A 15026-nucleotide genomic window follows, 5' to 3' on the forward strand; every position below is an offset into this window, starting at 1 on the left:
TGGGTATTATTAGTAACTGTGCTATTCTATCTCCTGGTGAAATTACTGATATACCCTTTGGAGAACTGGCTATAATTTTTATTTCACCTTCATAATCGGGATCAATTACCCCAGGACTTATCATAAGTCCTTTTAGAGTAGAAGAGCTGCGTCCCAATAATAAGCCTACTGTTCCTTTGGGAAGAGGTCCTTTCACCCCTGTGGGAATGATTTGAACTCCCATCTCTGGAGTTAGTACTGCTCTGGCGGAGGCGCAGATGTAACTCATTAGCTAACTCATCAATTTGATTCATAGTATATGGAGATGTTGAGAGCCACAGCCGAAGGGGCCCCAGCAAACTTCCAGCTGCCAGCAATCCAGCTGCCGGCTGATGATTGGCTCACAGCGGCCCCAGCAACATCTAGCTGATTGGCTCCTCGGCCCCAGCAACATCTAGCTGATTGGCTCCTCTGCGGTGATGCTCATTGGACTGTTTCCCTGCCCTTTCAGACCACGGAGCTGCTCATTGGGGGACTTTTTGGCTCTGCCCACGTGACCCAGCCAATCGGCCTCAAGAGCAGGAGGATTGTGGGAGGTGGAGAGAAGCTTGTGGGGGGAGAGAGAGGCTTGTGAAAAGCCGATGGTGGCAGTTGGGCTCTGAGGGGTTTTTCCTGAGAGGCTGTTTGTTTGGCGTGTTTGGTTCTAAAAATAAAGTTAGTTTCTTTTGACAAGTGGCTTCTGATTGTGCCCAGCCAGACTGCGGCATCATTTTTTTTTTTTTTTTTTTTTTTTTTTTTTTTTTTTTTTTTTTTTTTTTTTTTTTTTTTTTCAAAAGAAACTAACTTTATTTTTAGAACCAAACACGCCAAACAAACAGCCTCTCAGGAAAAACCCCTCAGAGCCCAACTGCCACCATCGGCTTTTCACAAGCCTCTCTCTCCCCCCACAAGCTTCTCTCCACCTCCCACAATCCTCCTGCTCTTGAGGCCGATTGGCTGGGTCACGTGGGCAGAGCCAAAAAGTCCCCCAATGAGCAGCTCCGTGGTCTGAAAGGGCAGGGAAACAGTCCAATGAGCATCACCGCAGAGGAGCCAATCAGCTAGATGTTGCTGGGGCCGAGGAGCCAATCAGCTAGATGTTGCTGGGGCCGCTGTGAGCCAATCATCAGCCGGCAGCTGGATTGCTGGCAGCTGGAAGTTTGCTGGGGCCCCTTCGGCTGTGGCTCTCAACACTGGAGAGATCCCCTATTGACTTAGCTTGAGTCGTGTACCTGACCAGAGGAAATCACTATGACCAGAGATGAGTTTATACTCTAGTTTGCCCTTGCCTGTCACTCATTTATCTGTTCCTGGGACTCTTGGGGTATTATAAGCCCTATCCAGACTGTAAGAGAAAAGGTTTAATTCTGAAAGAAATGAAAAAATATCCTACTGTTCATAAGGTATTTTTCAGTTATGCTTTGTGGTTTCTCCCACATGCTAAACTGAATAAACACTGTGGTTTTGTGTTAAGACCAGGTAAAGAATACTGTTAAACAATCTACGTTGTACAGGACAGCCCCTCACTACTACTAAGTACTATTGAACCCAAAAAAAAAAAAAAGTCAGTGCCAAAATTGAAAAACTTGGACTAGATAAATTGAAAATGATGAACTCTTTAGGAAAGTGGAAAAGACAAGGGAAAGGAGCATTCATTATGTTTTCATACTTACATGACAACTTTTAGATGGCCAGGAATTATTAAGTAGTGAGTAAAAAAGGACCATGTAAATTGTATCTAAATAACATTGTGTGAATTATTTTTCTGTGTTGTTTTTGAGATGGGATCTCACTGTTTCATTGTCAGGCTGAATTCATGGGCTAAAGTGATCCTCCTGCCTAAGCCTCTTGAGTAATTGGAACTACATACAGGTTTCTCTGTGCATCTGGCTCTTATTTTTATTTCTTAAGTAACTGAACTAGAAAAGTGAATAAATGCATTACTCTTAATTGATACAAGTTGAATATACCTTTTTCAAAATGCTTGGGACAGAAGTATTTCAGATTTCAGAGCATTTTGGATTTTGGATTTTCCAATTTGGTATGCTCAACCTATACTAGGATTGTTAAAACAGGCAGTTTATTAAACCTGTTGGGAAAAGTTACATAACTTAAAGGCCATGTCAGTTAATCATTACTGTTACATTTTTAAAATGTGATTTCTGCTGTGTACCCCATTATTACACCAAAGTACTGGTTCTAGATCAGCATTTTCATCCTTAGCTATTATATTGGATTAGATAGAATTTTTACTTACGCATTAAAAATGAAATACTTTTAGTGATACTGGCAGTTAATAAGTAGACATTTATTCATTGAAAATTAGTATCCTAGATGGTGAAAGTTTGTTCATAGTTTTGTAGTGGTGGTCTGTCAGTTTCCTATGTCATTTTTTTTTTTCATTCTCAAGTCAGAATGCATAGTAACCCCCTCCAGCTTCTTGCATGCAGTCCCTGCTGTCCCAATCACACATGGTGGATTTTGTGAAATTATTTCAATGATCCATTTTGCTTATTTAACAAGCTTAATTTGATTACCATCAATTTTTCAAATTGTATTTGGGAAAATAAAATAGCTGAAATGAGACATGTCAGTGCCTTGCTGAGTGTGGTCTGTAGACCAGCACCATCAGAATCGTCTGTGAATTCACAAGAAATGCAGAATCTGGGGGTCCTATTTCATACCTACAGAGTCAGAATCTTTAACAGACAGCAGGAGTACTTCCTCAACTTGCCTCAACTTACTAGTGAATTCTTGCCTTCTGAATTCAGTCATTTTATGATCACATGAGATCGTGTTTTCTAGTAATATAGTTGCATATATTTGTGCTTGCCTTTTAAAAGTTCTGTTTAAATGTGGCAATTGATTTAGAATGAAATAGTTTCAGAAGATTGTGTCACATTTCAGTGATTAAGATCTTAAAATCCAGCAGGCTTATGTCATTTAATGTAATTATGATGAAGAGTAATTTTTTTCCATTCTTTTGATGGTTTTTTGTTCCCATCTTATTATACATATAGACATTATTTCTCTTTTGGTCTTTGCTGTGTTTTATCATAAGAGTGGAGTTTTGAATTTTTAGTCATTCCATAACACATTTCATTAAAGGCTCCTATTACCTATGTTTTATTGAATCTGTTGTCAGAGCTTACATATTTTATTTAAGTGTAAATTTAATAGGAAGATCATTTGGTCTGTGTCTGGAATCAGTAAAGGTTTATTCTCTTTGTAAATGCCATTTGGTCTCGCCTTATGGTCATTATTGAGTTCACTGTAATTGTGTAAATGAAGTATATTATTCAAAGGTTTTTGAAATTCATCAGGGCTAGCCTCTTGTGTTTAGCCACAATTCCAAGAGTCTGACTTTTGTGATTTGGTGCCATCTGGTGATGGCAAGTTGTCCACTTGACTAAAGTAAGACTATATTTATATTCCATGACCCCAAAATATTGGTAGTGATAACAGAAACATCTTCCAGGTGGTTTGTGTTTATGTCACAGGCCTAAATGGGATGATCTAGCTGGGAGAGCACTTGAGACTCAGGGACCCAACTTTCTCAAATAGCCTTGTCCACCCCCAGAATAAAAGTAATCTATATTGTGCTGTTTCTGAAGAACAGACTTGAGAAGAGAACAGAAATCAAGAGCAGTACTCCAAATTCACTCTTGTGGGAATTTTTTATATTTACTATTTAGAGTTTAACTAGAATTATAGCGGCCGGTTAGAAAAAGAATGATGTTTTTTAAGGAAAAATTTCTAGATACCATCCTTTGTACTTTAAAGAAGAATATCTATTTTAGGGAACACAAAAAAAGTAGAAAATTTTAAGGAAATATATGTGTTGTTGGAAGACAAGGTAATTTATGTGGAACCACTTAAAATATTGCTTGGTACATAGGGGATAATTAGCTGTTAATTCCTTTTCATAATAAAAAATTATTGATGTTAAATTTTCTCTCTCAAGTGGGCTCCTTAAATAGTCTGGAATTTTAAATGACAAAAACCATTTAAAATCTAATAAAAACTGTCTACAACTCTACTTCCCCTCTAACTGTTGTGCTGTATCTTCACCCTCACAACCAAACTCTTCTGTAAGAATTTTCTGCTTTATTTCTTCACTTTCTATTCACTCTTCAGACTGCTCCATTGTGGCTTCTGTTTTCACCTCAGTACAAAAACAGTTCTTACAATATTTACCTCCTTGATAATAAATCTAGTAACTTTTTCAGTTTTCATCGTGGTTGTTCAGTAAGATTTAATCAGTCTTTGAAACACTCTTCTCTTGGCTCCTAAGATGCCCTACTCTTTATAATCTGTGTTATAACTGTTCCTTCTTAATTTTCTGTTTTCAACTTTTTTTGGTAGATACTTTTTATTATTTTATATGAATGTAAGTTGACATGTAGAATTCATTTTTCTCATTTTGTTCAAAATAAAATTTGAAAATGCTGTCTTCTCATAACTCCAATGTTTTCAACTTCTTGACATTTAAAATTCCAATAGTCTGGTTTAGGTCATCCTTCTTTTATTTTTTGAATTTTGATGAAATTTTGGCTTTAATCTTAACAGTGGAAACAATGATAAAACAGATTTTTTAAAATTATGACTTTTATGGAAGTGATACATATACATTATAATACGTTGTTGATAGTTGTAGAAAAATATGAAAGTGACAGTAAAAAATATTGCTCCAAATCTCACCACCAAAAAATAACCAGTGTTAACATTTGCTGAGCATTTTTCTGACATTGTTTCAAAAATAATCACAGCTAACATCCATTGAGTTCTCATACATTAGAACAGTTTTAAAGTGCTTTAAATTCTTATACCTTCACAAGATAGAGTTATAGTTACCCCACAGATAAGAGGAAGTAACTTGCCTCGGGTCATATAAGTAGTAAGTGGTGGAGGCAGAATTCAAATGAAGAGAGCTTTGGAATTTGGGAAACTTAAGGAAGGTCAGACTATATCTGAAGGGCCCATAGAATGCTTAATTCAATTTGGCTGTAAATATTACCCAAGAAAGAAGTGAAGACAAGTAGTAAGACCACATTTTACTTTTTAGTTTTCAGCATTTTGCTCTTAAGTACAAGCTATTTGTTCAATCATATGTTTCAATACAAACTCATCAATTTTGGGCAGTTTTCATTAACATTTTATTTTATTAATTTAGTATATGAAAATGATGATCAGCTCCTGTGGGACCCTGAGTACCTACCAGAAGATAAAGTGATTGTATTTCTTAAGGATGCATCTAGAAGAACGGGTGATGAGAAAGGTGTAGAAGCAATTCCTGAAGGATCTCACATAAAAGACAATGAACAGGTACATGAATAAGAAACAACTTTAAAATTTTTCTCAAATAAGTTAGCTATACACATTTATAAATGTAAATGTTTTTCATCTCATTTCATTGTTGTTAATTGTGTCCACCAAAACTCCTATATTATTATTAACAGGGAATCTGAGGTTATAATCAGTGTAAGACTTTACCATACTTACTACATTGGAATGATTTCAACTCGAAATTAAAAAAAAAAAAAAAAAATCTTTATGTTTTATTTTGCCTGTACGTACTTTTGATACACTTTTAAAAATACCTTTGCCTATCCCTGAGAATCTGGATATTATCAAGTTGGGTTACTCATTTGAGATATTTATATACGTGGTAAGACCAGCAACTACTATATCTTTTTTATCATTGTTTTTTTTTTCCTTTTTTAATTTCTAAATCCCTAGGGTTCTATGGCTACAAATTAAGAGTACTTATATATTCTACTCTACCCATTTAGAATATCAATACTGACTTCATGTTCATTTTTCTTTGGTGCTATGTTGCATTCACTAAAACTATTCAGAAAAGATACAGATAACTACTGGAAAAGTCTTTAAGAAATTATAGCAGTGAACTGAACTGTTCATAGTCTGGATCATACATCAAGTTTTATTTTTCTAGGCTTTATATGAATTGGTTAAATGTAATTTTGATACAGAAGAAGCATTGAGAAGATTAAGATTTAATGTAAAAGCAGCTAGAGGTAAGCATAAATGTTAAATTTTTATTTGTTTTAAAGATTTGGCAGAAATTTTAAAATTTAGCTCTTCAAGTTTACCTAAATATATCCTAAACTTAATAATACTGACTTTTCTGAATTTAATAAATATTTGCACAACATAAGTGTTAAAGAAGGCCTTATGGGAATGGGATTAAGTCAGTCTTTTCTTTTTTTATAGGGAGGGAGAAAAGTCCATTTAAGTGAAAAATATACAAAATATAATGCCTTATAATTTAAGAATATGTTTGTAAATATTTTATTATTTATTACTTGGTAATATTCATGTGAGCTAAATAATATAACAAATGTTGCCTTCACTTTAAAATTGTGAGACTTAGATCTCTTGGCTAAAATAACTCATAAGTAATGAAGTCATAACTAAAATGCAGATTTTTACTGTAGATCTGGCTTTCACCTTTACTTACCTAATAGTTAAGTAACAAGTGAGAGATACTTATTTATTCAACAAAAATTTGAGGGCCTTCTGCATTCTGAGGGTATAGTTTTGAACCAGTCTCTGCCTTCGTGGTACCTAGCAACCTAGAGAGAGAAATAGTTATGATGAGTTCTTCCAAGAAGAATTAGGGGTGCTATTAAGATCTATTGTAGGTAGCTCCGTGGAAGAATGCTTGCCTAGCATGTATGAGGTGCTAGGTTCAATCCTCAGCACCACATAAAAATAAAATAAACATATTGTATTCATCTACAACTTACAAGAAAAAAATCTGTTGTAGTTGGACTTAACCTAGTTGAGGAGAAAGTAGGATTTTAGAGGAGGCTTCCAGAACAAAATATTTTTTCTGGCATGTAGAAGAATTGTCTAGGTGAAAGAGGGCATAAGTATTAGGTCAATTGCAGGGAGTAATTCTTAGCCAACCCGTTACCATGCACAGAGTCTGAAGTAAGAAATAACTTAGTAAATTTAAGAAATTGAAAGTGGATAATACAGTTGGATCAAGAAGAATTAAGGAGAAAGTTGAGGCTGGAGAGAGAGACCAAATCATTCAAAATTTTATTAAAATCAGGAGTTTTTGTCACTTTATCTTCTCTAATGGTCTCTACTAGAGCTAGGGAATAAAGTGTTTCCCTCATTTTTTACCAGAAAGTTAGATTCATATTTGCAGTTTTGTTTGCTATGTGCAACATTTGAAACAATATTACTTACCAGTTCCCGCCCCCCTTCCCTTTTTGTCAGAGGAATTATCTGTTTGGACAGAGGAAGAATGTAGAAATTTTGAACAAGGGCTGAAGGCCTATGGAAAAGATTTTCATTTGATTCAGGCTAATAAAGTAAGTAATGATGCATGTTCTCATTTTTACAGAAAGAAAGTTAGTTTAACCCAAATAATTATATTATCTTAATTTGCTGTATTTTCTTATGCTAAAGTTTTTATAATGTATATTATAATTTTGTAAACCTCTTGACATAAATTTGCCAAGTGACTGTTTTTAGTGCATATTATTGGAAGTATTTGAGAATTGAACTCAAGTATGTTAACTAATTTCTGGTTGTGGTGTTTGTGTGTAATGCAGTTACTGGCAGCTGTTTTCTGACAAGATGTGTGTGTCTCTCTCTCTCTCTCTCTCTCTCTCTCTCTCTCTCTCTCTCTCTCTCTCACTGGGAATTGAATCCAGGTCCTCACAAAAGTTCTCTGCCACTGAGCTACATCTCCAGCTCTTGTTAAAAGATGTTTTAAGGAGGGTCTTTTAAATAATTTTGAAAACAATTAAAATATTTATTACATTTGCATAATTCCTGAGTGGTTTAAAAAATCACATTATGATTTAATGTTTCAGAGGCATCTATTTATGGTGATGATAATTTATCATCACCATAAATAGTTTTATTTAGCATGATTATTTATCATTCTATATTGATAATATAGTCTATCTCTCCAAAGAATTTCATAATTACTTGCAAATTTGGGGGTTTAATTATTACAACTGAATTCAGGTATGATTTTTAATAATACCTACCCAGTGATAGTATAGGAAAATAAGTTGTTTCTGTGGGAGATTAGGACAGACAAAACTAAAGACTCAGAATTTAAATATAGGAAATTAATCTCTAAGCTTATGAACATCCTATTATTTTTAGCAAATTCAAGAAGCTTAGCTATACATATTTTCTTTTATATGGTAGCTTGTGTAGGACCATGTTGAAAGTGCCTAGGCTTATGGCTGAAGCTCTAAAATAGTCTTTTACTATTGTCCTCTTTTTTTATGCTTCTGTGATCAGATAGTGTTCACTTGATTTGTTTCACAACATATTTAACATTAATTAGTTCATGTTCACTAAAAACGAGTTACTTACAAATTCTATTAGTTTATTTTTCTTAATCTTGATATACATTAATTAGTTCATTCCCAATTACCTTGTGTTTTGGTAATTAGCAGCAGACTATGTAATAAAAGAGAATTTTTGAGTCTTAGCATTTAGGATAACTTAAAGATAGATACAGTTGGTATCAAAAAATGTATGACCCTAATGTGTCCAGATCATCTGATAATCTCAAATATTATCAACACTCGAGGAAAGGACTATATTGTGCTAATGATTGGCTGTTTGTGTGTTTCTGATTTTTTTTTTTAACCCATTACTTCATGGATGAAAGGGACATTTCTGATCAGATTTTTCTACTATTTTTACTTGAATTCAAATACTGTTAATCAAACCATGCTAGATTACCTGTAGAGGGCATCCCTAAAATGGTAACTGATGTAACTAGCAGAAGCACCAACCCCTACCTATACAATATCTTTTTTTTTTTTTTTTTTTTAAGGAGTAAGAACTTCCTAGGTGGCTTGAAACTATGAGCCAAAAAAGTCTTAATATTAAGTCTCATCAAGAATAACATCTTGTTTCTTTATAAAACATTTGATAAGATGATCTTTTAATGTTATAGAAGTCATCTGACATGTACTAGTTACTTCAGTGAACAAAAGGAGGACAGTAATTCCCTGAGGAAGAATAATGTTTCATTAAAAATATCAGGACTTTATTTTTATACTTGGACTCAAACTTCAGATCTTAATCATAATCTATTATGAAGGCTTATTTTGTTGAAGTTTTTTGACTTGGCTTAAATCTGAGAAATAAGATTCTTTTGGAGGCAAAAAAAAACTTAAGAGGTTGATTTTTTTTTTTAAATTTTAATCCTCATATTGCTTTCATTCTCAAGAGAAAAAATGGTTCAAAGTTGTCAAGTGTAAGCAGAGAGGAAGAAAATATATATTGGATAAGGAAAGGTATCAACAGTTGTCTGCTTCAGGATCAGAAATTTTATGGGTTAAAGTACTATTACCATACATTCCAAACACTAATTCATATTCCCCAAGCAAAATAATGATAAAGGAGATTTTGTCAGCATCATTTGTTAATCCCCATAAGTCTTGAACATTATATGAGGGGATCCATTCATTTACACACATAGGTACAGCACAGTAAGGCACAGGAGTGACTTAGTAAACAAACCATAAACATAATTATAATCACTTTTATCACACTGGCATATCCTTAGACTTTTTAGAAGGTAAATTGAATTAGTCTGGATTATTGTTGGGACTAGCAAGAGAATCTTTTGAAAGAGATTAAAGGTAGATTCCCTACGTGCTTTATCAGTAGAAGTATTTTTAAACAGTTCATAATTCATTTTTCACCTAAATGCCATTTCCAGACATTTTCAATAAAAGAGCATTTACTTTGTAGTAAATTATTAGGATGGTGGGGTAGCCTTTAAAAAGTAGAATGTTAAATATCTGAAGATCAGTTGCCCCAATGTATTAATTCTCTTAATAGAAGCTTAGAAAGAAGCTATCAATATAGTTGCTGCAATATTTTATTTCATATGTAATATAATAGATCAGTTAAAGATAAGTTTATTTTCAAACTTCAAATGTTTTTCACGGAATAATTATTAAGAAGTAGATGATTCTTAAAAAACGGGTTTGTTTCTTACAGGTACGAACAAGATCAGTTGGTGAATGTGTAGCATTCTATTACATGTGGAAAAAATCGGAACGTTATGATTTTTTTGCCCAGCAAACGCGATTTGGAAAAAAGAAATATAACCTTCATCCTGGTGTAACGTGAGTTAATTTTTTCCTTTAAGGCAAAAAAAAAAAGAAATTTTTTCTTTTTACTTTTCTAGCACTTTCTTAAAAGTGTAATGGTTTTTAGACTCTTACTTTTGTAATAAAATTACATTAGTTTAAATTTTTACCTTTATAGGGCATTTAGACTTTTCAGTGTCGTATAAAAGATTGTAAGCCACATCTCATATTATTCGAAACAACAAATCTATCATTAAAGCAAAGTTTAGAGTGTATATTTTTGTTATGTACCCCTGAGAAAAATATATCAGAACAACTGTGGAAAAGTGTGTTATTATACAGTTTTAATCCCTAAGAATTCTTTGAGAGCAGTGGAAATAGGAAAATTTTTGTTTTCTAAAACTAGGTGATATGACTAGTAGAGGCCCTTTAAAGAAGAAGGAAAATTAATATTTTTCCTTGTCCAGTCTTTTTTGATCCCAGGAACCAAAATAAGATTTGAATGTGATGTTCTAAAAAGGGAAAAGTAAAGGCATATAATAAATCCGGTCAAATTGCATCCTGTTTTTTGCTACCAACTTTTTATAGAAGAGAGAAAATGCACATAGTGACTTTCTTTTTCCTAGCTGTCCTGAATCTTTAAGAGAAGTAATATTTAATAATCCAGCTCTAGCTTTCTCCCAATGACATAGATGTGGGTTGTTGAATGTACTCTATGCAAAATGTTTTGTTATACCTAATATAGTTCTCGTGCATCAAATTCTTTTAGCCTCATTCAGTCTGGTTTTAGAATGAAACATACATTCTACCACCAAGAAACAAGTAATTGTTAAAAGTATATACTTAAAGTACAAAGAATATTGAACTCTTTTTTTATTTAGTTGTATGTGGACACAGTACTTTTATTTTACTTATTTATTTTTATGTGGTGATGAGGACCAAACCTCACACATGCTAGGCAAGCATTTTACCGCTGAGCCACAACCCCAGCCCAAGTACTGAACTCTTCATCTCACACAAATCATTGTTTTAAAATATCAATGAATTGTTATGGCAGAATTAACTTTATATGATAGATACTGCCCTTGATTATTCCCTAATGTTTGCAGAATATAAAATAATGCAAAGCTAGGGCTTGATTTGATCAATACTCATCAATAAAGATGTTCTTAATTAAGGCTGTCAAAATAATTGATTTTCAAAGATCTGCTTTACATGTATATTTGATTGTGTTTTTTAAACTCCTAGGCTATACTTTCTTGGTTGCATTAAATTATAGGTATGTGTCTCTCTTGGTCACTTCCTTGGAGGATCCAATATTCAAAAGCCCAAAAGCAAAATAGTTTAAAAAGGAATAAATGAGTATAATTGGCTCTTGGAAATCATGAGACCATGGACTGTGTACTTCATCCCTTGTTATTCAAAGCTGGTGATTGGGTGTAATTTTATGTAAGCAGCATTCCAGCGTTTAACTACTTAAGTGTTATTGAAATAAAATTTTTATGGGTTATTCATTGGTAGTATACAAGCATTATGATATAGGACTAAATATATCTCTCCGGTAGGCAGCGTATATCTTAAAATAGTCTCAGTTTTCAACTATTCTGTAGGGAAAAATAATAGTAACATCTTTCATTTTTTTCACCCATTTCAGAAATAATGTTCACACATGAACTACAGTCAATCTGTCATCATCAGCAGTAAGAACATAAGAGTTGTCATTCTGGGTCAGACTCATGGTTCATCCAGTTTTCTCTTTGAGAAAGCATCACCAAGGGAAGTGTTGTGGGCTGGCTTAGTTGGTCCTCTGTGATGTCAAGCTCAACAGGTTAGGTAGGGATGTACCACCAAACATTCTAGTTTCTATAATAATCTCTCCATAGTTTATGAAAACTTTTTGAAGATACTTATATCTAATAAGCTTGAATCCTGCTTAAGTATTCTGGGATGCAATAAGCATAGTAACCCATATCTTATGTTTTCTCAGGCTATAAGAGTTAACAGTGATCCCTTATTGAAATGGTATGATGTGAACAAATGTGTTTTTTTCCCTTAGGCCAGATTACCATGGTTTTGTAGACATCAGTTATAACTCCTCTGGGTCTTTTATAATGCTTTTTAAAACAGAAAGAACCATAATTTATTTTTAAGTAAGATTCATCCTTTTTAGCTGTACAGTCTTCAATAAGAAGCAGTAACCAAACCATACATGATTTTTCAGATAGGAAGAAATTGTGGGGTTTTTTTGTTTGTTTGTAAGTGTAGAGAAATTTTTCTGGTTTGCTTCCATTTTCTATTAAAACTTACATTTTAAATGCTGTATTAAAACATGAAATTACTGCCTATAGGGAAAAATTTGTGTGTGAGTTTTTCTTAACCTTTATAATTTCAAACTCTGTAGTTCAGAACACAGTATCCTGAAAGTTATTTATTTTTCCATTAAATTGTTACTTTTCATTTGTTTACCACAATGAAGCATGTTTGCTACTTTTCTACCTACAAATAGTTTTTGAAAGATCTAGCCACACGCAAATTTGAGATTTCATTCATCTTTAGAAAATGACAATCATTGTTCTTTATATCATTGCCATATTCAGAAATTTAAAATAATTTTGATATCTAATAACTCTAGCTTCCTTTTGGCTTTTAACATCCTTTATTTTTCATTCCCACTAAGCTATATTCATTTTCACCCTTCTTAATCATGTATCTTCTGTTCTCTTAGCCTTAGTTTCTGACATCCATTGGTATTCATCAAACTCATTTCCATTTCTTTGTACTTCAGATTACTTATGTCATTGCTCTGTAATTATAATCTCCATTTATAAATGAGGAAAATAATGCCCTAAAATGATTAGTCATAGTGATATATGTTTCTATGATATGCATTGGCTTTATGCCTCAGACTATTTGAATCATCTTGAGGTTGGATACGACATTCCTCTATTTATGATATCCTCATAACCCGGGTGGCAGTGGTCATAATATAGTTTAAGTTTATAACTACAATTAATAGTATATTGTAGAATATTTCCATGGAATTTCATGAAAGTCCTAAGAGGTTTAACTGTTTCCTTCTTACATTCTTAATTTATTGCAAAGTTCTAAGAGACTCATTTACTTTTAAGGAATTTTAAAATAAGTATTTATTGAATTTATTGATGCAGTGGTAAACAAAATAGACTAAAGCTCCTGCCCTTGGGTAATTATATCTTAGTACAGGAATAAGCAAACATTTTTATGTAAAGAGATAGAAAATAAATATCTTAAACTCTGCAGATCTTAAGGTCTGTGTCACAACTACCCAGCTCTGTTGTCATTGCATGAAAACATTCATAGACACTAATATGTGTGGCTACATGCCAATAAAACTTAACAGATGGCTAGCCCACAGGACATAGTTTGCTGACCTTTATCTTTTACAAAACATTTTCATACATACCTAATAGAACAACCACGTGTGATAGGTAGGACAGGTATAACTTATCTGCATTTTATAGGTAAAGACACTAACCCTCAAAGAGACAAGTATTTAAGCCCAGATCTTCTCACCCTAACCCAGTGTCACTTACCACAACTATGTAGTTACGAATAACACAGGGAAGAATTGCGCTCATCTTAAAAGATACTGACAGTATAAAAATCCACAGATAAGCCTGAGAACTTAGCTTATTATAGCTCAGATCTCACAGAAAGGTAATAACAGAAGGTATTTAGAAAGATTTTTAGAGATGGTCAGTCCTCTTCATTGTGTCCCAGTTTATCTTCCTTCTGCATTTAGGAGCTTTAAAATCCAGCTTTTGCTCAGAACTTATTTTGTGTTCCTGATGACAGCATCCTGATCTCTTCACTTGCAGATGCTTCAGTTTTAGTTGGACCACCCTAAGCACTTGCCTACAAATTTAAGTTTTTAAACTTCCCATGGGTCTTTAAATTTTGCTAGTTTAAAGCCTTTATGCATTTTCCCTATAAACATGTAACCAAAAGAGACTTCATTTAAATGTTTAGATCCTGGTGCAAGATATAAGGCATTAGATTTAATGGAAGTGAAAATTAGGATATTTTTGTTAATGAAAACTTGAAAATTTAACCTCAACTAATTTAAATTTTAAACTTTTTTATTGTAAGAAAATAATTGTATTATTATTTAACTTAATTTTAAAGGGACTACATGGATCGGCTTCTGGATGAAAGTGAAAGTGCTGCATCAAGTCGAGCACCATCCCCTCCCCCAATTGCCTCAAACAGTAGTAACAGCCAGTCTGAGAAAGAAGATGGCACTGTAAGCAATAGTAACCAAAATGGTAAGTAACTGATAAAACATTTCTATTCCTTCATGGTAAGGGACACTTTTCTTTCAGTAGTTCAAGAAACTCAGTTTGTGTTTTTGCCAGACTTCCAAAGCAGAAAGTGAAAATTTTTAAGTAACGTATGAAACATATATAATGTCAGCATACATGTATTTTAAAAGACATAGAATACATAGTAATTGGAAAGAGGTTCTCATTAACATTCCTAAAAAATAAATTTACTAAAGCATACTACCAACAATGTCCATTTCTTTTTAAGAAATTTGTTTTCAGTAGCATCTCTTATCTAGATGAGATGATGCCTGGATATACGTATTGGTGTTAACTTCTAAACCAGAATTACAGGCATTTCACATCAAGATTATAATTATTTATAAAATACCTTGAATGTTTGTATCATTTAAGTGCTGTAAGCCTATAAAGAAAAAAAATAGGTAATAAGGGTACCGCTTTGACTATTTGGATTATCTTTAGTAGCATAATAACCTTGAAGATTTTCTTCAGTATCTCATGATACATTAATCCCTTTGTGCATTCAGGTTGAGTGCATTTTTGAGCTAGGGAAAGTAGAATATTTTCTTTGAACCAG

General features: G+C 33.2%; 1 protein-coding gene across 6 annotated transcripts in view; it reads left to right on the forward strand.

Annotated features, from left to right (window-relative positions):
- The window catches only part of Mier1 (MIER1 transcriptional regulator), a 64148-nt gene that overhangs the window by 44895 nt on the left and 4227 nt on the right, over positions 1-15026 (forward strand). For all 6 annotated transcript variants that reach the window (XM_027949498.3, XM_027949493.3, XM_027949496.3 and 3 more), the window contains 5 exons: positions 5192-5343; positions 5975-6056; positions 7270-7364; positions 10036-10163; positions 14292-14431. In XM_027949498.3, the coding sequence (XP_027805299.3) occupies positions 5192-5343; positions 5975-6056; positions 7270-7364; positions 10036-10163; positions 14292-14431 (597 nt within the window). The remainder of the gene's footprint in view (positions 1-5191; positions 5344-5974; positions 6057-7269; positions 7365-10035; positions 10164-14291; positions 14432-15026) is intronic.

Source organism: Marmota flaviventris, chromosome 10 (assembly GCF_047511675.1).
Source record: "Marmota flaviventris isolate mMarFla1 chromosome 10, mMarFla1.hap1, whole genome shotgun sequence".
In the NCBI taxonomy this organism is placed as follows: domain Eukaryota; kingdom Metazoa; phylum Chordata; class Mammalia; order Rodentia; family Sciuridae; genus Marmota; species Marmota flaviventris.